The sequence below is a fragment of the Fistularia commersonii genome, chromosome 8 (genome assembly GCF_037954325.1).
Source record: "Fistularia commersonii isolate RoL2024-O1a breed Wild chromosome 8, RoL_Fcom_v1.0, whole genome shotgun sequence".
Lineage (NCBI taxonomy): Eukaryota > Metazoa > Chordata > Actinopteri > Syngnathiformes > Fistulariidae > Fistularia > Fistularia commersonii.
In genome coordinates this window covers 15,889,120-15,910,583 of record NC_141291.1, presented here as the reverse complement: position 1 = coordinate 15,910,583, position 21,464 = coordinate 15,889,120, and the positions used below count along the sequence as shown (strand labels likewise).

General features: G+C 39.7%; 1 protein-coding gene across 3 annotated transcripts in view; it reads left to right on the top strand.

The window, feature by feature from the left end:
- The window catches only part of ctnnd2a (catenin (cadherin-associated protein), delta 2a), a 282,667-nt gene that overhangs the window by 156,254 nt on the left and 104,949 nt on the right, over window positions 1-21,464 (top strand). For all 3 annotated transcript variants that reach the window (XM_086151388.1, XM_086151386.1, XM_086151387.1), the window contains exon 12: window positions 13,735-14,041. In XM_086151388.1, coding sequence (XP_086007514.1) covers window positions 13,735-14,041 — 307 coding nt within the window. The remainder of the gene's footprint in view (window positions 1-13,734; window positions 14,042-21,464) is intronic.

Below are 21,464 nucleotides of genomic sequence, written 5' to 3'. Positions count from 1 at the left end.
ATAATTATTCCCTCACAAATTTATAATTTGTTTTGCTTTTCTCAACTGCCAATGGCTACTGTATGGGTCTGCACATCCGTTTATAATGATTTTGAACAGTGTTACCATACAGAAGCTCATGATTTTGCAAAAATTGTACAGTATTGGTTACCATGCTATCATCAAAACAAGAAGACAAGGTTACGTATATCAGACTGATAAATTAGAAAGATATTCAGCTTGTCTTCAGCCTTCAAGGGGTGAAAAGCGCAGAGGGCTCTATTGCACTGGGTTGGAAAATGTTCAAAGAAGTGGCAAATTGAGAGCAAGGACAAGCATGAATGAGGAGGTGCAAGAGGGCCAACTAATCCTGAGCACGAGAAAGCACAGATTAACCATTTTCAGGGAAACAAGTACAGTCATCATGTATGTTAAGTATGTAAAAAGGCTGTGGTGTATCAAGTTTGATCAACATGGGTCTCACCCATAATTTAACCTCTTGCCACCATGAAATCTGAGGAGTGTGTTTTTATTCAGGGCATCACACATTGGGAATTCATGACAAACAACCACCTAAATTTCAGGAGGTGAAATTCCTCAAATCATAATCAATATTCAAAATGGAATTATACATAATTTATACTCCTTCTCTTCTGTTCCATTACAGATTTTGCCTGACAAAAATCGAATGCCCAAATTATGATTTAAGAAGTTAATTTCTTAGTCATGAAAGTAAGTTGACATTAATTTTGCATTCTCCAAGATAGGCTCATTCACTTTAAAAAATAAAATCTATTATCCAACTCAGCCAGAATGGGGTTTGCCTTAAATACTCATTAGAGGTCAGCTTTGAATGGATATCATTTTAGAGAAGAGCAGCGGCATTTGATATGTCATAATCTGGTGGTAAAGATGGAGAATTTCAGGGACATCCGGCTAAATACCGTCTCTTTAGTGCCTTCCCTCTTCTATCTCCCCCTTCTTTTACTCTGACCTTCCCTCCTGCTTTCTCATTTGTTCTTCATCCTCTCCAGCCTTTGCTCTTATATTTTTGTCTCTCTACTATCTCCACTTGTCATAAAAGCCATCTTGGCCTATATTAATGACTCTGACCTCTGGGAATAACAGTGGAATGGAATGAATGTGCCACATTCTCTATTTAATAGCTTAGTATCAGAACTGCATGTAACTCAAGTGTTGACAGTGAGAATGCGTAGATTCGCTGCTACGGCTATTTGTCAGATGCATCTACTAGCCACTTTGAGCTATTGTTGCTGATAAGAGTTGTTATGTAGTATAGCATTGCTCTCTCCAGTATCTTTGGAGGAATGCGATACAAATTTTTGGCTAATAATCTTCCAGTCAGGGTGGAAAAGAGGAAAAACGGGAAGATTTTTTTTTTCATGCATCATCCTCCATATATATTTTATCCTGTACTGCTTGTTGTCATCATAATAAAATATTAGGCCTGACAGCACGAAGGACCGTGGTTCAGACAGTGGGACCTTTCTGTGTGGAGTTTGCATGTTCTACCCCTGCTTGCGTGGGTTTTTCAGGTTTCCTCCCACAGTCCGAAAACATGTGGCAGTTTAATTGGAAAAAATTGTGAAAATTGCCCCGACTCACTGAGTAAGTGAATGTTGCCCTGCGATTGACTGACTATTAGACCAGGGTGTACCCCACCTCTTGCCTGAAGCTCCAGCGTCCCCAGTGACCCTCAGTGCAGGATAAGTGGTAGAAGATGGATGGACGGATGGATAGTTTGTGCTTTGTTTAAGCCTATGAAAAATCAATAACCCATTGACCTATACCTTTCACACTCTCATTGATCAAACTAGCACTGAAAATTTGAGGTATAATCATTCCCATTCAAATACATAATAATATATATATTCAGATATATTTTTAATATAAACTCAAGGCTTAGATATCATGTCAGGTTGTTTTTTTGCGGGTGAAGGTCTCGCCGTGTAGAATAGAATAAAATGTTATAGAATAGAATATTCTTTAATCATCCCACAGTGGGGAAATTTCAATTCACACACAGCAGCAAGTTCAGTAGAGGTAGTTCATCATAATGTGCAGCAGTAAGGTAAAAAAATATCGAAAGACATATAAAATACAAAAACATAAATAAATGTAAAGAATATAAAAAAATTATAATTGGTATCATAATTACTGGAAATAAATATGTATGTTCAATACAAGTGCATATAATCCGAGATATTCAGATCCCCATTTTTTTAACACTGCAACAATAAAACATTATTTAATGACTGTTTTCATTTATAGTGACCTTTTTGTAAGTGCGTGAGATAGGAATGTAGCAAATGCATGAGTGGAAAAACAAAAGGCATTATTTGGAAGATACTTTTATAACAATGTGGGGGATTTAGGATTGATAAATTTAGGATAGATAGTTTCCATAGCTGCCACCTGCAGCTACAGTGTTTATCCCACACTTATTCCCCTGCATGTTGGCAACATCAGTATAAAGCCCATTGTTAACTTTAAGTCATAGAATGCTCTTGACTTTGACTGCAATTAGCTCTTAACCTCAATACAAAACACTAATGAAACATATTCCATTACAGCTATACAATGAGCCTTCAAATTAAACATCTATTAAACATTTTCATTGATTGAGTTAATTCCAATCTTTGCTTGCTGATCAAATTTCAGGCAAGTGAGCATTCTCAGGCTGAGATAGGTGAGACATATTAGACACATATTAAGCCTTGCCCTAACATTCTGTGTAACGCATTAAATTATTCTTTGCCATTTTCTTCTCTATTGATGTTTTGCCTGTAGATCTTTGAAAGACAAAAGTGAGAAAACACCCTCCATAGCATAATGAATTCAGCTCATGCAGCTTCAAGGACAGAAAAAAAATTATTTGAGATAAACACTAGGGCGTCTGTTTGTGTAATGGTTCACTTCTCTCTTATGAATGGACACATAGAAACACGTGCACAGTAAGAAGGTTGCAGAGACGTTTAAGCAATGCTGCATTCCATGAAACCGTTAAACAAGTCTGCTCTCCCCTTTAAATCTGCACTGTTCCTTCTGTAATGAGATCTGACAACCTAATGAGGGGGACAGAATAGAGCGAGTGATGGGGGAGCATGATGAGAGGGAGAAAACAAGCCCAAGAGAGGATGGGGGGCTTGATAAAGATGGAGAGGACTTGAGTAAAGGTGCAGTTACAATATGTCTTCTGAGCAAAAGGCAGAGGAAATCTTTGTCATTCACTTAAAAAGTGAAAGGGACATCCTTCCTGTCAAGAGGAGGAAAGTCTCACTTTCACCATACGCAAATGTGTTATGTAACTGTGAGTGGTGCATCTACAGTAAATAGACCCTGATGTAAATATTAAACACACAGTCAATGAAAGCGGCTCCATCACATACCCAGTACAACCATTTATTTCAATTTACCAAAATTGATAGAGATAATATTGTGTCATACAGTTTAGGCAGCCTGCATGCAATATTTGTTTGTGCTTTATATGTGTTTCTGCTGTCATCTGTTTTACACGGTGTAAAAAACCTACCGGTACCTTATTTCCTCAGACCCTGAAACCCTGCAGGATCTGACAGCGGCAGGCTTGACTTGATGATAAGCTGTGGTTTCTCAGAAGAATCTCACAAATTTGCATTGTCAATAGCCATTTGATGCTCCCCATATATACCTTTGCTAAACTGATTTGACAACATCAAGCTATACAGTTAAACCCAAAATCCTTGACCTAGATTGTGATGGTTGGTGAAACCTAGAGTCCCCGGTTTATTTGTTTTTTTTTATTTATAATGAAGACAGGCTGCCAGAGCCTATTTCAGCTGCCTCTGAACACGTTTCCATACCAAAACGAGTGTTTCAACTCTTATTGTATCATCATAAACAAAACTGAGACTTTTTCAGATCTAATACAATTGTTACTGCGGGGCATTAGTATTAGCATTGTTAGTGCTGAGCTGCCACTATAATGTTTAGTGGAAATGTGACTGGCTGAGAGAGAATTTAATAATCAACCAACGCTGCAAGGTATAAAATTGTAAATTTGGGGAGAAAGCTTTTATTTTTCCACACTGAAAAAGTGGTGCAAATCTTTTCACACTTGGATGATGTGGAAATGCAATGCGAAGAATGATGAAAAACTTATTGCAGTTGTTGGATAACTACATGTGCAATGCAAATGTATCGGTGCTGTAGGTATTATATTGTAATTTATTGGTTTATTCAATAAGACAAATATTTGTGAAGAGTGACATAAATGTATTCATCCAGTCATGAATTTCAGAAGGATTAAGACAATGAAAACTTTGAATCAATTTTTACTCAGCTGTTGTGAAATTGAGAACAGAAAATGAGCAGGATGCCAGTTTTACAACCCCCCCTCTGCTCCCACACACATACACACAAATTGAAATCAAAACATGTACAAATTCACTGCGAAGTGAACAAACAATTGGAGAGTTATATTGGCTGATCCAAACAAATTTATTTAAGGTTATGATGCTATTTCAGTAGAATGAAACACCTTAGCGTATAGCAATTTTTTTTTTGTTGTTAATGGTTCATTATATTGTGTCAAACCTATCAGTTGTACATCATTATTTTTGTCTACTCAACAGACTTTGAAGGGAGAATCATGACACAGTTACTAATGTTTATAAAAATTGAGGTACTTGAAGTAACTCTCCTTTTCAAAGAAATGCATGGTGCAAAATCACTTGAGAAAGTCATAGATCAGAAATGCAAATTAGACATTTAAAGTATCAATTTTCCCACCAATAGACACACTTTCACTTACATTTTTCACATTTTTATTTGAAGCAGGTTAAAGTTTAATATGTATTGTAAAAATGATCTATCTCAAGGGTTCTATATTACAACCTCACTGAAAGAATCCAAAATCACTGAAGCATTAGTTGAAATGTTTGCTTGAACATTTCCCCAAGACTCTTTGTGGCATTAGCTGTCAGAGATCCCTAAATTTCAGCACAACAATTGTGTGGTGTTGTAGGTATCCTCTTGGGTGGGATGGACTTTACAGAGATCGCATGGTGCCCCCGATATGACCCATCATCAGCTGTGTGCCCGGACTTCATTGTGAGTTTCGGCCACTCACAAGACACGCTCTGCCAAGGTTGGCTCACTACAGGCTAATAAGACCTGGGTGTGAGTCGCGTGGTGGCACCATGCGGTCAATTCACAGCCCATGTTGCAACCTTACGCTTCAGCCACAGCCAATGACTGCTCTGTTCTGCTGCAGTGCCAAGCTCTTTGATGCCCTCTTTTGGGCCTGTCCTCTGATCCCTCCCTCCCTTGGTAGCCTCATGGTGGAACTAGCTACAAAGCCCCTGGAGCCCACGTCCACTGGTCACACCTTCACTTTACAGAATTGTCCCTCTGCTTCAGCTAATAAATCGGCGTACCGCAGCCTCTTCTGCTGGAATGCCTCGCAAATGGCATCCTCCAATGGGACTGTAAGCTCAACAATGAAGACATGCCGACAGAACTTGGAACAGAGGACCAGGTCTGGGCGCAGGTTAGTTGGTACGATTTTGGATGGGAAGGTGAGTCTTTGGCTAAGGTCTACTTGCCATTTCTGAAGGTGCCGGCTTGGACCGCCGTTTCTCCCCTTTCCAGATGAAGGTTGTAATTTGCGGGACGGTAATCTAGGCATTTGGAGGCATAGCGTTGGTGGTTACACTACTGTTCTCCAATTTAGCCGCCAAGCACTTTATTATGGAACCAGGCTGGTCTTGCACCCTACCAAGATGTGTTCCAGAGTTTCTTGGGCTGCACACTGGGGAGTGGCTTGGTATCATACCACAGATGTAGGTTGAACGGAGAGGGCAGGACATCATATGTCACCTTGACAATGACGCTTATACTGTTAGGCTCCACTCTCCACATCTCGCTCCATGTGATTTTTTCCTCCTCTCCACACCCTCCCACATCATCCAATTGCCTAGCTGGGCTTGGAAGACTGCCTTGGCACATCTGGCTGTACCTCCTCCACCACCACTTTTCAATTAGAGTAGCTCTTTTGCCATGTGGGTGTTGTTGCCTCCAAGCCAAGGGCCCCTCTGGCATGTTGGACATGCCACACTATTTCCTGGTGTCTGAGGGTGGCCTTTGCCACAAATACGGCTACAGCTGGCTTCCATTTCTGCTCACTTGCTAGGGTTGGAGCAGCAGCCTTGACGTCTGGATCCCGGGATTCTGTGGGGGTCATCTCTCGCCTTGTTTCAGCACATTTGTACACCTCCACCAGGCTTGAGATTGGTAGGGAGGGGGCTCCACTGCCATACGGGCCTATGCTGATTAGGTATCTCAACAGTCCAAGCCACTTCCTTGCTTGGGCATTCATCGGTCTCTCCAGCTGAGTGGCATGGGACAAAGTGACTTCATTGATGGAAATCGGCCACATGAGCAGAGGTAACAGCCCAAACTGACTATATCCTGCCTGACTTGTTCCACCTGCTTCGAGTCTTTGAGGTCTGCATTATACCAGTGGCCAAGGCTCTTCATTGGCTTTTCTTGGACTGTTGGCTCGTTATTGATGAAGAATCTCTCATTGGGAAGCTTGCCTTTGACAATGGAGATGCTGCGGGATTTGCTGGGTTTATTCTCCATTTGCATCCATTTGATGCTCCTGAGTTTGTCCAGTAGGCATCCATAGCTGTAAATGATCTATCCAATCATATCCAGTTTTGTTTCCACACTCCCTTCCAGACCTTCAAGGAGATGGACAAGGTCTGTATCGGTGGTTGTCTGCTCTTTTTTCTGACAGGATTCAGGCCACAAGATCTGAGGCTTTTGCCTACTCATCCTCCTCTCTACTGCTGTTTGTGGCTGGACGGGTTCAGGCCTCATGCCCGTTGGTGGATCTATGCTTGGTTGAGCTTCATCTTGGGTTCTGATACCCTGTGGAGCATGTCCTGCCACTGGGCTTCATTTATATCCAAGTTCTCAGCCTCCCTCGATCACTAAGATAGATGAGTTCATGAGTACATTTTTGAATGTTTCCTACACTTACATGAAACTGTACTGTCATGATGCAGCTAAAACCATGACATTTTTCAGTCTAATGCTCTCAATTTCAGTGAGGTTCCAAGTAATTTAAAACAAAGAAAAGGAGAGGAAGGACAAAAAGAACCATACTGCTTTGAAATGAGCGGGTAGCTAATTGGGTTTACAATTTCTGAGGAATATTCTCTATAAGCACTTAAATAGTATGGGTGCCACAAAAATGAGCTGTAACCTGCAGGACCATTCATCCTAGTGTACAGCAGCTCACCCAAATAAAGTACAAACTGGGCGGCTTGACTGGCTTAAAGCTTTACAGTATTAGGATGTTTTATTTATTTATTTTATTTATTTATTGCTGAAGCTTCATAAAGCTTTAATTACCCGCTCAAAGCCTCCGACTTATTCAACACATCAGCAGAAAGTATATCCCATATGAAGACTCTTCTTCTGGCTCTCAACGAAGGCGGACACTTTTCTCTCTCCCTTCCTGCCCTTATCTGCCCTGCTTGCTGCTCTTGTGCTGTCTCTGTCTGAAGTATCGGAGCCTCTCTTCGCATTTCGTCCAAAATCCAAAAATGGAATTGATCAATTTGTCTCTCGACAAAACTGACCAAATTTTCTCGACGAGAAGACAGGGTAAAGGCAAGCCCTCATGCCTCAATGGAATGTTTTTGCTGGATACACAATGGGCTCCTGGGGAAGTGGTGGATCGTGTGCCTGTCAATCGTTTTCGTGGAGGATGCTGAAGATATCCTACGTAATTGGAATTATGATAACCGGTACGCTGCTGTTTGGAGCTATCAGTTTCCTGATTTATCGCAAACATTCTGATGGAATGTGTTGGGCTGTCAACACTCAGACTCAAATGATATGCGAGCACTGTCGTAGACAGGATGGACGTTTTTTGAGGATGGATACCACCTTGGAAAAGTTGACAGCTCACTCGATGGTATTGGCCACCAAATTTGGACAATTAGATCGATACCACAGGGAGAACCAGAATGACTTTAGAAAGACGGAATATTACAGTGCTGGCCTGAACCCAAAACAATTGTTATCTTCATTGGCCCCAGATGCCGGCCTTGGAAGGCTGGTATCTCTCCACTCTCCTGGATGTTATGCAGACAAGATGCCCCCCCGTCACCCGCTCCATCTGCGACCATTGTCTCTGTATCAGAACTCTCCGAGGTCATCTCCACGGTCGTCTCTTCGTCGTCACAATCAGGCGGGAGAGACAATTGGGTGGGACTGAATGGATACTGAAGTCAGCGGGCTCACATATACACACACCCATCCCCTCAACTCAATGGCTTCTTGGCTCCCACCCCTTCTCTTCCTCTCATTGCAGAGCAGCATACGGAGGCCAGTTGCATGTTCGCAGTTGCATGGCAGCCAAATGCACTGTGGAAAGTAAGAATTTCATTGAATGGGGAAACACGTTTCCACACTGTACATGTGACAATAAATACTTTGAATCTTTGAATCTTTGAGTATGGCACTTCCTAAATGTATGTTGAGGTGAAGTTGGTGTTAGTTGCCCAGCACAAACTACTCAAATTACCCGACACTGGAGGCACTGCTAGCAGAAGTGTACTGCTCACATGCATCAGTGTTAACAAAAAAGGCTCAAACCTACACAGCCACCACAGCTACACAGAAGCACACACACACATTTACACACACAAACACACAATTTACCATGGCGTCCCATGCTGTCTGACTTTACATGATTAGCATATTCTGTGTTTTATCAGCAGTAATAAATTCATATCTGCAAAAAGGAAAACACTATTGTTTTTTTTCCTTTGAGATCACAAAGATATATTTGAAGTCAGCACAAAGGCTTTTATAACTCTCCTCATCAAATAAAAAGCAAGATCCATTTCTGTTGTTTTAAACATTATTAATTCATATTTTTGTAATTTTTCTCTTATTCTATATATTGCTTCTTGTAACTGTGTCCCTATTGTCCCTCAATGTACAATAATATTTCACAATTGTTGGTTTTGCCCCCATGATCAGCGTAGGACTTGTTATTCCACACATTTAATCCATTGCTTATTCATTCCACACTTATAATTTTACTTTATCAGATGATTAAATGTTTGTACTATTCCTACAATTTGCATGCAACAGAGTTAATTGTGTCCTCAATATCCTGAATCAATGTTCATGTCCCTGTATGGGTGTTAGGATTACCACTGAGGGCACAAACCATGAAGCTGCCTGAGAAGCATTCAGGACCAGCTATCCTTTGTTGTTTTAGATTGTCTGTTTGTCTTTGTCATAGTTTTCGTACACATTTTCAATTGCATTGAATTGTTTTTGGCCATCTTTTCCCCTAAAGCAATCAAAAAATTGAATATTTATAACTGCCGAATTAGATGATGTGGCTTTTTTTTTTTACTGAGAACTGGTGGTGGCAACAAAAACACATTTTACTGTATATTAGTACTTGATTCATTGCAAGTAATGTCCTGCTGTCAAACAATCGTTGTGATATACTTTTATTGAAAATGCCGAACAAAGATTTTCCTTTAGGGGGCTTTGAATAAATCCGTTTTGCTGTGACTATTTTTTCATACTGTCTTACGCATAAATGTACAGCAGCAGTCAATTTGTTCAAGTTAAATTTGCTGCCCATCTCATATCTGGCCCACTTCCATTCAGGGTCAAGGCTGGAGCTTATTTCAGCAGACAGTGGACTAAAAGCAGAGCGGTCAAATAGGAATATACTATTTCATATTGCTATTGTTGCACACACAAGGGAAAAATGCGCACTGTATCTGAATGATAAAGAAAATAGGATTGTAGCTCTTGAAAAAAACAATAAGCAAACAAAGAGCAACACAAAGACCGATGCATGTGTGCGTGCGCGTGTGTGTGAGTGAGTGAGTGTGTGTAGATGTATTTGTGTGCCCACATCATACATACAGAGCAACAACCACTTGCCTTCAGCTCCTGCTGAGTCTAGGTGGCATATGTTGTGGGAGACATAGAACCTCAGACCACAGACACAACTATCTTAGAGCTTTCACAGTGCCAAACTGTGTGCAGGGGGTGGGGGGTGGGGTGGGGTGGGGGGTGGGGGGGCAGAGAGAAAGAGAAAAAAAAAGAAAAATAAATAAATAAAGAAAGATCCAGTGCTTCCAGCTCGCTAACATCAAGAGCTGTGTGTTGGCCAAGAGCTTCTCCCAGGGATAAACAGAGAACCTAATCCCTCCTCTCCTCCATGTCCAGGGAGATTGTGTGACTGTGTCTGGGATGTTTGTCTCACCCAACACTGCTGTAGTCGAGGTGTACATTCGTGCTGCTGCCTGACCTTAAACCAAAAGTGTAGCTCAGACAAGCATGTATAGAGCATGTCAATCAACTGCACATTAACAAATCCATGTTCGTGTGGTTGTGTGTGTCTGTCAGTGTGTGTGTGTGTGTAAGAGAGATAGACTGTACTGACTGGGTTTTGTGTAATCGTGCTGAGCGCTGAAGCGTGTCGAGAGAAAGGACATGTCCTCAGCTCTGATCACATAGTCTTCTACAACCACAATAGAGGGAGCGAGGTGGAGCGACATAGGGGTGATATGGAAGAAAGGGAGCGAAAACTATGAAATGAATGGATGATGAAGATAGGATGACGGACATAAAATGTAAGCTGGGAGGAAAAGCAAAAAGAGGAATGCAGGGGATTGAAAGAGAGGGTTTAAAAGAAGAAGTGTGAGAGAGAAGATGGATGGCTGTAAAGACAAAGAGGGCCAGATCTAGAGGGAGGCAGAAGGAAAGAATGAAAGGAGAGAAAAGGGCAAGGGAGTGATGGGGGCGAGTGACAGAGACAGAGTAGGACCAAAAGAAATAGAGGCAGAGATGAAAGAATGAGAAGGATGGACAAGGAGAGCTCAGAGGATTGGTTTGATCCCCTTGAATTCTGTTTCTCCTTCTCTCTCACTCTTCCTTGCTCTTTTTTTTTTTGCTCCAGCTCCCATCTCCATCTCTTCAGCAAGGGTTCCCACGTCTCAGCCTTGAAAAAGTCAGCCTCCTTTCAAGCTAGCTGGTCTCTCTGCCGGCTGGCTAATTGCAGAGGTATCACTGTGTCAAATGACTAATAGAGTTTTCCTTTACTGTCACCAATATGCCAGCAGGAGCACAGCTGTGATTTTTTTACCAGATGCCAAAGCAAGAAGATATAAAGACAACCCCAGCCCCTTTCTGATTTTCTCACTCTCAAAAAAGGAGAAAAAAACAAAACATTTTTTTTTTCTACCCTGAAAGTCACAACCTGTGAGTTCAACCGCCAATAGATTTATGTTCCCTTATTATTTTTACTTCATAACAACAAATCTATTTCTCTCTTGTTTACAGTTGACCTGACTTCATATCTAATGTAATCTTATAAATAATACGATTGATAGTCATACATATATCTATAAACAGGCTCCCACATTATGATTTTTGCTAGTCAATATTGCCCCTCAAAGTTCAAGTCACCAGCCAGAACCAGTCTTTGCCAGAACTATTCATATACTCAGCATCTCCGTTTACTTAAGGTAAGAGAACACAAGAGATATGAGGCAAACTGAAAAGATTTAGCAGAGAGGAAAAACTAAAGGCATAAAAAAAAGTATCTGGAAGCTGAATATAAACTAAGAGAATGTCAAAATAAAAGGGTCTGTCTGAAATAGCAGGACATTTTCTACGGAATTTCGTCCCTTTCTATTTTGCACTTTTATTTTGTTTTCTTTGTCTTCGTGGTAAGTTTTTAACAAAAGATATTCATTTTTTTAATATACTTTTTTTTTTTTTTTTTACTTTTCCTCTTTTCTCTGCATTCCTAACTTGCTCTTTTACTCTGAGGTTACTCCTATTCTAGTGTCTAGTCTCAGAGATTCCACAATGACACCGGCGGTGTTAGCCCCAAGCCCCTGCTACTAATGAGACATTCAGAAAGACCGACACACCACAGACACTGTTCAAAGAGTACAGAAAAGAGTGGGATTTGCTTCTGATGGGAGTGACTGCTTCATTACCCTTCCATTCTCTGCATTCTCCATGGCTCTACTGTCATTTCTTCCATCGCCTCATGTTTCTTTCCTCTCTCCCAAGCTTTGCCGCTTTTCCACACTGAAGCTACGGTCTTCATTTCTCATCTCTTCGTTTCTTTTTTCCTACAGACTTTCTCCTGAATTAAGTGTTTTTGGAGCTTTGTCGAAGTACAGCAATACATCCATCAATATATAAACATCAATATGATGCATCAATAAAAACTTACAAGCCTCTTTGCCTCATGAGCATTAAATGGCTGGAATTTGAATGTGTCTGTTTGGAACAGGAATTTGTTAACCTTAACCTTTGTCTCAAATTAGGAAGTAAAATATGCAAATGCTGGTATGCCTCTGGTTTGCTGAGTAATGGAGCTTCGCAAAATTTGCAAAAGTAACTGACAATTTTGATCCATATCATGCAGCAAATATTTGGGGCTTCTCACATATGGACGTGGATGTGTGTTTGAGTGTGTGTTAGAGAGAATGACAGAAGAGAGATAAAGAGGAGGGGTATAAGAGGGCTTTGAAGGTCAAGTAAATGCCACCATTCAGACAGCACTAAAGAGCAAGTTTGTTTGTTACATAACAATTAGACACACTCAAGCACTTATACATGTGTATGCATTCTATCTTGGAAGTGTTATGAGATGCATGAGAGAGCTTGTGTCTATGACCTTGTATTTATGCCGAATGTGTGTGCATTTTTATACCCAGACACAGTTTCAAAGGCTAATTCTCTTTGTATGAGGAGCCTCATTGGACTGTGTTAAAGCCCCATTCAATCACATGGCCACATATTGATTCCATGGCTCTGTGATTTATCGCTTATTCCCTGGAGAACACACTGATGGTGTTTTTGCATGTGTGTAGGTTTCTCAGTACAAATACCTCGGTTCTAATCGTAGATAAGATGGACCCCTACCTCCCCCACACCCCAAACTGACTCTCAATGTTTTTACAGCCATAGAAACATGGCCCCCCCGACTCACATTAACACCCTGATATATCACAGTCTTCCCTTCCAACACGGAGGGGAGGGAAGGTGACAGCTACTGTGCCCCAGCAGGATACTTACATCCCTCCCAAGCAAATCCTCATTCTGTTTTCATCTCCCTCAAAGAGAGATTGCTTGGTGTTGTATGTATTATTTTCTTATGCTATGTTTTCTTTCTTACTTTTTTGTCTTCATTACTCACCAGACAGCTGTCTCATTGCACACAAAAAGTAACTGCAATTGTCCTCTGGCTACCTGTAAATAGGATTACATGTAAACTCACTGAATTAGAATGGCAGCATAATGGCCTGTTTCTGACATTGACTCAATGGGTTTTGGAAATGTTCTACCTACAATTTATATATATATATATATATATATATATACATGATGTTGTTTATTATGATGATGATACGTAAATAAGAATAAGAATCTTATGTACATTCACAAAAACAAAGGATTGATCTTTTCTGTTTCCTTTCTTCTCTTTTAAACACTGTTCCTCGTTGCTAATCCTTGGCATGTTGGCAATGCTTATTCTTCACATGGAGACATACTTGTTATTCCTTATCAACTCCTCTCCTCTCCTAACTTTCCTCTGCATTCTCTGCCCTATAGACCTTACCCAGTATGTCCATGATCAGGTCCTAAGCTATGTCCTCTGTCCCTACTTTCCTACCTTAGCTCCTTCCTCCCCTGGTGTAGACACCTCCCCTTTGCAGCGCACAGGAAGTCACAGCACAGGAACTGGAAACTACAGCCGCGGTGGGGGCAACAACTATGCCACAGTGGGACCAGGCTACACCACAAGTGGAGGAGGTGGAGGGGGAGAAATGTATGGCTCAGACCCCTATGTGGCGGACCCCTATCGCACCCTACAATACTGTCCCTCCGTGGTGGAATCCCCCTACAGCAAGTCTGGACCTGCCCTGCCCCCAGAAGGCAGCCTTCAGCGTTCACCCTCTATTGACTCAATACAGAAAGACCCGAGGTAGGATGGCTGAGGGCTGTGGTTTGTGAATGCAAGTGTGAAGGTGGAGTTACTCGTTATCACTTTTTTTTATAAGCGGAAGGAGCATGTTCACTACCCTGCGTTGAGTGACATAGCTTCGAAATTAATTATCCATATGTTGTCAACTCCTCAATTCATTTCTTACTATCCTGATATTCAATTTTACTCCTCTGTTCGTGGGAAAAAGTCCACATTTTCATTCACCCTCTTTAAATAGGGGTTATTTTCAGTTTCCTTTAACTGGCTGTGCAAATTATTGGGATAGCATTTAGCTGGGGAAATCTAAGGGAATAATCTTGGGCTACGGCTAAAAAAAAAATCTAAATTTTTTCAAACTTTGGAACCGTCACTTTCACCTCCTCCTTTTCACAAACAAATATATCACCTAATATGCACAAACATACACATGTACTCGGATCCCTATTTTTCAGAATGTCCTTGGTAAGACATCAAGGTGAAGCCTCTGAAAAACTTTAACCAAACTTTATCCCATTTCAGATAAATGGTATTCAGTGTATTGAAATACAATGCTAGAATTATATTTAGTTTCCTCTTTCATAATAATTCACTCTTTCACTTACAGCACTCTGCCGGAAAAAAGAAAGAAGAAAAAAACAATGTGGACTAAGAAAAAGAATACCAAAACATTACTGTTCTTTCAAATACTGTGATAAAGAATACTCCACCTGATTTTCAGTTCTACACAAGTCACAAGTCTCTCTCCCAATATATATATATATATATATATATATATATATTATATATATGGTGTGTGTGTGTGTGTATTTTATTAGATTTTATTAGACAGTAAGGGGGACTGAGATGTGCATGGATCAAGTCTCAGTTGCACCTGTCAATCAAAATAGAGAGAAACAGACACTGCAAGCTTGAAATTGGGAGAGACATTGTAAAGGGGAGGAAAGAAAGTGTTTACCTTACTTTAGTTTTAAATAGTGTCTTAATTAGTGGTTTTAGTGGTTAACATCTACTTCAATTCTCATCTGGTTTTCTGTGCCCAAATGTAAGGTGATTTTCTCAGTATGACCATGCTCTCGTGATACATCAAAATGGAAATCCCCTGTATCTTCCGGCTGGGGATTTTGAAAAGACACTGTTACTTAAATCCCGGGGAGAAACCATGCTGTCAGAGAATCTGTACTCTCTGTATACTAATTCTCTCACATGAGGTTGATCCTGCTTGAACTTCAAACACCTAAAAAGAAGGAGGGAAAAAACACAAGCTTTACATTGACATTAGATAAGGACAGATTTAGTAACTGTCTCGCTGAGCTCTTACCAGATATGCTAGCAATTGTTATGGTTGATGTGAAATGCATTTTGTAGACATACCATTTATTGAGGTCCAAATATATTGTCATTGTTTTTGGACCAAAAGAATGCATAAAAAAATAAATGGAATTCCAAAAGTATTTGATTAGTCTTTGGGATGGTATGGTGGGAGGTGACGCTGCTTAAGAGTATTTTTTAAGAGTATTTTTGTCCAAAGCATTATTTGCAATATAAAAACATTTTGGCAATCATTGCAGTTGTGATGCCATTGGTCTGCTTGGAGACATTGGGTTTGATATGGCAGCTTACAACATCTGATGTTCCTATCCAATTCCACCACATTTAATGAAGTCCTTACATTTCATTTGATTTCATTCATTTCTAAACAAATTAGTTGCTTTAATTGAATGTAAAAAAGACCCTCAATTTCCTACATTGTTAGTATTCTTTTTTTTTCGATGAGATATATGAGACATTGAGACACAAAAGAAGAGGTGTTATGAAATACTGGAGCTACTGTCTTATAAACAGTGGATTGAATGTATCGAACTTCGTCTACTTCTCTTCCCTTCTCCTCCCCAAGGAAACTTAAATCTCCCTGTCATTTCTTTGGTATTTCTCTGTCTTTTCCAACCCATATTTGACATTTCATCAAAATGGGTGTTGCATTTTGTGTGGCTGACCATTCTGAGCAGCAGATAATTTGATAACGCACACAAACTAATAATAATAATCAACAATACTTATCTATCTATCTATCTATCTCTCTCTCTCTCTCTCTCTCTCTCTCTCTCTCTCTCTCTCTCTCTCTCTCTCTCTCTCTCTCTCTATCTCCCTATCTATCTCTGCATGTCAATTTGTTTATTTCACTTTCATTAATTCAACCTCACATTGGAAGCAAAATGTGTTCGAACTCTCATGTCGTTCAGCATTTCTTTTCAACATATTTAATACTGTTGAATCGGAAATATGTATTACATTCCTTTTTGCCATGAGGTTAAATGGCCTCCCACTCAAACTTCGTTCTCTCTTGCTATAATTGGATCTAGCTGAGCTTACATGAAGTGCTAAATGAGTTAGCAGCTAATTGAGACAAGGAGCACTTTGAGTAAGGGGCGAGGTTATTTCGTTTCATTGTGTGTGTGTGTGTGTGTGTGTGTGTGTGTGTGTGTGTGTGTTTGTATTTGTTTGTGTGTTTTTATGATTTTCTGAGGAATTAATAAACATCTCGGTAATTCATTAGTGTGTTCTACTAGTGTGTGAAAACATAATGTATGTGTGTGTTTATGCAATTTATGAATTTACGTAGATCTTAATAATTTATATGTTTTGAGGAGTATATGAATTTGCTGTGTTCATTGTGTGTGTGTGTGTGTGTGCGCGCGCGTGCGCGTGTGTGCATGCATCCATGCGTGTGTGTGTGTGTGCGTGTGTGCGTGCGTGCTTGCGTGTGTGTTTGTTTAACCATACCTATTGAAGCTGAAAAGGTGCAAAGAGAAGAAAGTCGGGTGAATACATTTGCACAAAGGGAAAACTCAATAACCACTAATGGGTGGATGTGAAAAACGAAGGCAGAAGGGTACAAAGACAAAGAAATACAACAAGGAAGAGAGGAGGGAGCACAAAATAAGCAAATAACAAGAAATTAGGGGGGCAAAGACAAGGAATTCAGGAAGAATGGGAATTTGATAGAGAAAATAAATTGAGGCTTATATGAAGTTTAAGGTGTTTTGAAATTTTGAGTGGGATATTTTGCAGATAAAAAAGTAACCTTGGCTTTTTCTTTTTTCTTTGATATATTCAAATCTACATCGGTCTTTTGCCCAAAGAGAAAGAAATGAAAAACAGCAGTACGGAAAATAACAGAAACAACCAAACCATAGATGGGAGTAAGGGAGGGAAAACAATAATGAAGAAATAGAAAGAAACAGGAAGGAAACAAATAAGGGAGTTTGATGAAAGCTAAATAAGAAAAAATGTGGGGAGATATTCAATTAGGGAATACGGGGTGACATGATGGATTGAAGGAAGATGAGAACAAGAAAGGAGCGAGGAATGATTCAAGGCTTTGAGGGGGTTTGTGGGTAAGAACAAGTGGGAGAGAGCTGAACATTAGCTCAGGGAGTTCGGGACCATGGAGATCGGGGCCATTGGTTATTGTTACAGTGATTTGGAGCTTCGGAGTCATCCGAGAAAATATATATATATGTAGAAATAAAGAAACATCCTTGAGGGGAAGTTATTGTAAGTGTGGCAAATTCAGTGTTAAGAAGTGAGGATTGATGGGAAGTACAATGAAAAATAAAGTCATGGCTGTCTGATTAAAATCACAATGCTGCAGTCGGGTGTCAGCTGCAAGGGTCTGTGTACCTTATGGTGTAAAACATTCCTACATATGGCAACAAACGCTCGCAACAATAAAAATGAGAAAACATATTTTTTTACTATTTTTTGAAAATCACATGAAGGCAAACATTATTATAAACTGATGATAACCATATTATTCGTGTGAATCAGATTCAATTAATAAACATTCAGTGGTTTTATTTAATGTCTAGATTGCATATCTTATTGCGGTGCAAACTGTAGGTGTGCTCAAACTTAATGACTTATACAATAACCTCATATTAAGTATATAAATACAATATTTAGATGGATTTTATATCTAATCAATCTCGAGATTTTCTTTCCACATAACAAGAAAATGGAAATAAAGTGTTTAGAAACACTTTACTAACAAGTTTCTAACAAGTTTTCAGTTTCTCTTATGTGCACAGTTTGTGTGTGTGTGTGTGTGTGTGTGTGTGTGTGTGCGCGTGTGCGTGTGTGTGTGTGTGTGTGTGTGTGTCCAGGGGGGAGTAGGGTATAATTGGAGTGATTTGTTAAGTGACCAAATCCATGTTGTGTCCATGAAAGGCTACCCCTTGTTATAATTCTTCTTGATTCTTAATGTTTGAGCTAAAAGGGTTCATTGAAACAGTTTATAAATTCTTCCTGTGTTGATTGTGAAGAATGTGGGCAAGTTTCGCAAAAGGTCACCCTTGATGTCAAAAGCTCAATTTGTTTAGTAGGGAAATTATTGATAGCCAATGTAGTGAGGACAATAATTCCATCAATCCCTTCAGTAAAATGTATTAGGCTCCTAGGTATCATAACAGCTCATTTAAACATACATTTTTCCTCATTTCTCTTTTGTCCACTAATCAAAAAGAGTTTAATCAAGCAGTATTGATTACAGAGTTAATGAGCTATATCACCATTCCATTGCCCCATTATTAGTTTAGCAGCTTAGTGAAGGAGTACCCACGTTGCAGTTAAAACAATAGTGCTACAAAAAAATTAAAGACCTCATCAGTGGTGTCCCTTCTCTACAATACAATAGCACATACACGTTCTGTCATTCAATAACAACTACCAACAAACAACACAATCTGTCTTTTGCACTTTGTTGGGGACCTGAATTAAGAGACCTACATGGATAGTTTGGTGTGGAATTGGGTAACATTTCAATTTTGTGAAAGGCTATCACGTAATATTCTAAGCATTCACCCACAGAGATGATGCAACACCATGAATCTAAATGCCCAATGAATAAATGCAGTGAAGGCTCCATTAATTATTATGCTTATGAATCAGATTTGCTAATGCCACGTGAGTTATAACCATGTTCTGCACCATTCCATGTCTGATATACATTGTATTTTGAATTTTCCCCTTTACGCACAACCTATTCTACCCTGCAGGTAACACACAATTGCTATTTACTGTACCAGACATGATGTTATCTGGTCTGACATGTCATTGTCACCACAAGCTACAGTATGTGTTGCCAGTGTTTGTTCACTGACATTCTTGCTTTATGTATGGAACTTATGCATTGGTCAGTGGTAACTTTATGCAATTTTGTGAGTCTAGGTGAGTGGATGATTGTTGCATATATGTGTGCTTAGCTAGCTTGAAAGTGAGACACCAGGTTTAGTAACATGGATAGAAAAAAAAAAAAGCAAAAGGCGGACGCCCGTGATTTCAGTACCATGGACAGCGACAATTTAAAGGCATGAACTTCCACTTGTCTTTACACATCCCTTGACTTTTGGTTTGGTGTAATCTTAGGTGTCCCTGCTTGCATATTTTTAGTAATGGTAAATCTCATCTTTAATCTTCCTGCCCTTTGCTGAGTTGGTTACCAGAACTGACTGTGGGTTCATATAGATCCGCAATTGTTGAGTAACCTCTCTGTTGGTTCCAGGATGTCTGTTGATAAATTATCAGTTGATTGTAATCAATAAAGAATTATTGCAAATGTAATGCTATTAAAACATTCTGTCCACACCTTTGGCTGCTTAGGTTAGTCTGGCGCGTCTTCAACCATCGTAGAATCAACAAAAGCTGTGTCAACATTCAGGAAATTGGTTGCGACTAATGATTGTGTTTCTAGAATTTCATCAGCTATCAGAGGCGGTTCTCAACACACTATTGTGAGTCTCTGTTAGTTCAGGGAGAAACTGTTCATGCAGTGCCTTTCGTTTTGATTAATATATGTATGTGTATATTACAAACTATAATTAGTACTTGTAATTTTTCATGAAAGCTTCAGTTGTAGGTGTACCCATATACAGTATATAGTTGAGTCAAAGTACAAGATTTAGCCTCAGTTCATGTTTCATTAATAATCATGATACCAATAATGATAATAATAATAATAACAATAATAATTCTCATCGTAATCTAACAACAATAATGATGTTATTTTTGCTGTTCTTATACAATAATGATAACTATTATTAATGAATTTATTATTATTATTTTTATTATATTATCATTATTATTTCATTCTACAATGATACCAAGAATGTTCGGCTCCAGTCGTCTTTGGAACCGAACATTCCTGGGTTGATTCCCGGCTCCTCCTAGTGTGTCAAAGTGTCGTTGAGCAAGACATTGAGCCCCTAACTGCTCCCCTGAGGCTGGTGGATGGCAGCCTACTGCTCAGGGTTCATCCATGATGGGTTAATTGCAGAGAACGAATTTCCCTGCCGGGAATAATAAAGGATAAATTATAATTGTTATTTTTACTATTATTATTATTATTATTATAACATTATTATATTATAATTAGAAATCAGGTGGCCTTTCTGTGTGGAATTTGCATGTTCTCTCCGTGTCTACATGAGTTTCTTCTACGGTTTCCTCCCACATTCAAACCCCTGCAGTAGGTCGAGTGGAGACAAGATCAGAGACTAAATGAGGACGTTGTTTCTCTCTATATGAGGCCTTGTGATCGATTGGTGACCTGTCCAATGTGTATTCTATCTCTCGTCTGAATGACAGTAGGAATAAGCTCCAATGCCCCTGACTGCATAATGAGCGGTATAGATAATGGATCTTAAAATTAATGACATTCTTTTTTTTTTAGTTAGTGAGCTCTCAAAATGAAAACACAAAATTCTAAAATGCTGAATTATTTTTCTAGTCCTGTTATGTTCAATTATTTTCTTGCTGTGCTGATGTTTTAGCATCATTGACTTAATTCGCGAATTTCCATGACAGACACAGCAGAGAAAACATCCGCTTTACACTTTTCAGTGGGAAGAAACTTACATGTTGATTTTTTTTAACAGCACTGTTTGACAGCAAGACAACTGCAAAGTGAATCAAAGAAACTGAGAAATACAGTAGCAGTGAGAAAATCCAGACAGGAAAGAGACAAGAGGTGGAAAAGATTTAAAGTCACAGCAATGAAGAAGGAGCATGAGAGACAGATAGAGGGGAGAGGACACACTCTATTGGCTCTCAGCACAGCCCATGGGTAATTTCCACTCCACATGAGAAATGCATGCTGGGATATGGTATCACCTCCAGGGGAGAGTAATGATGCATTGCCAGAACCTTGGTCCTGAGGCGCAGCTATGTGTGTGTGTGTGTGTGTGTGTGTGTGTGTGTGTGTGTGTGTGTGTGTGTGTGTGTGTGTGTGTGTGTGTGTGCGTGCACATGCATCTCTGTCCTGGCCATCATCCCTGGCTGTTCTGGGTAAATTGCCCATTGTAGTTATTTTCCTTTTTGAGGTGGCCTATCTGTTTGTGGTTTTGTGTGTGTGTGTGTCTGTGTGCGT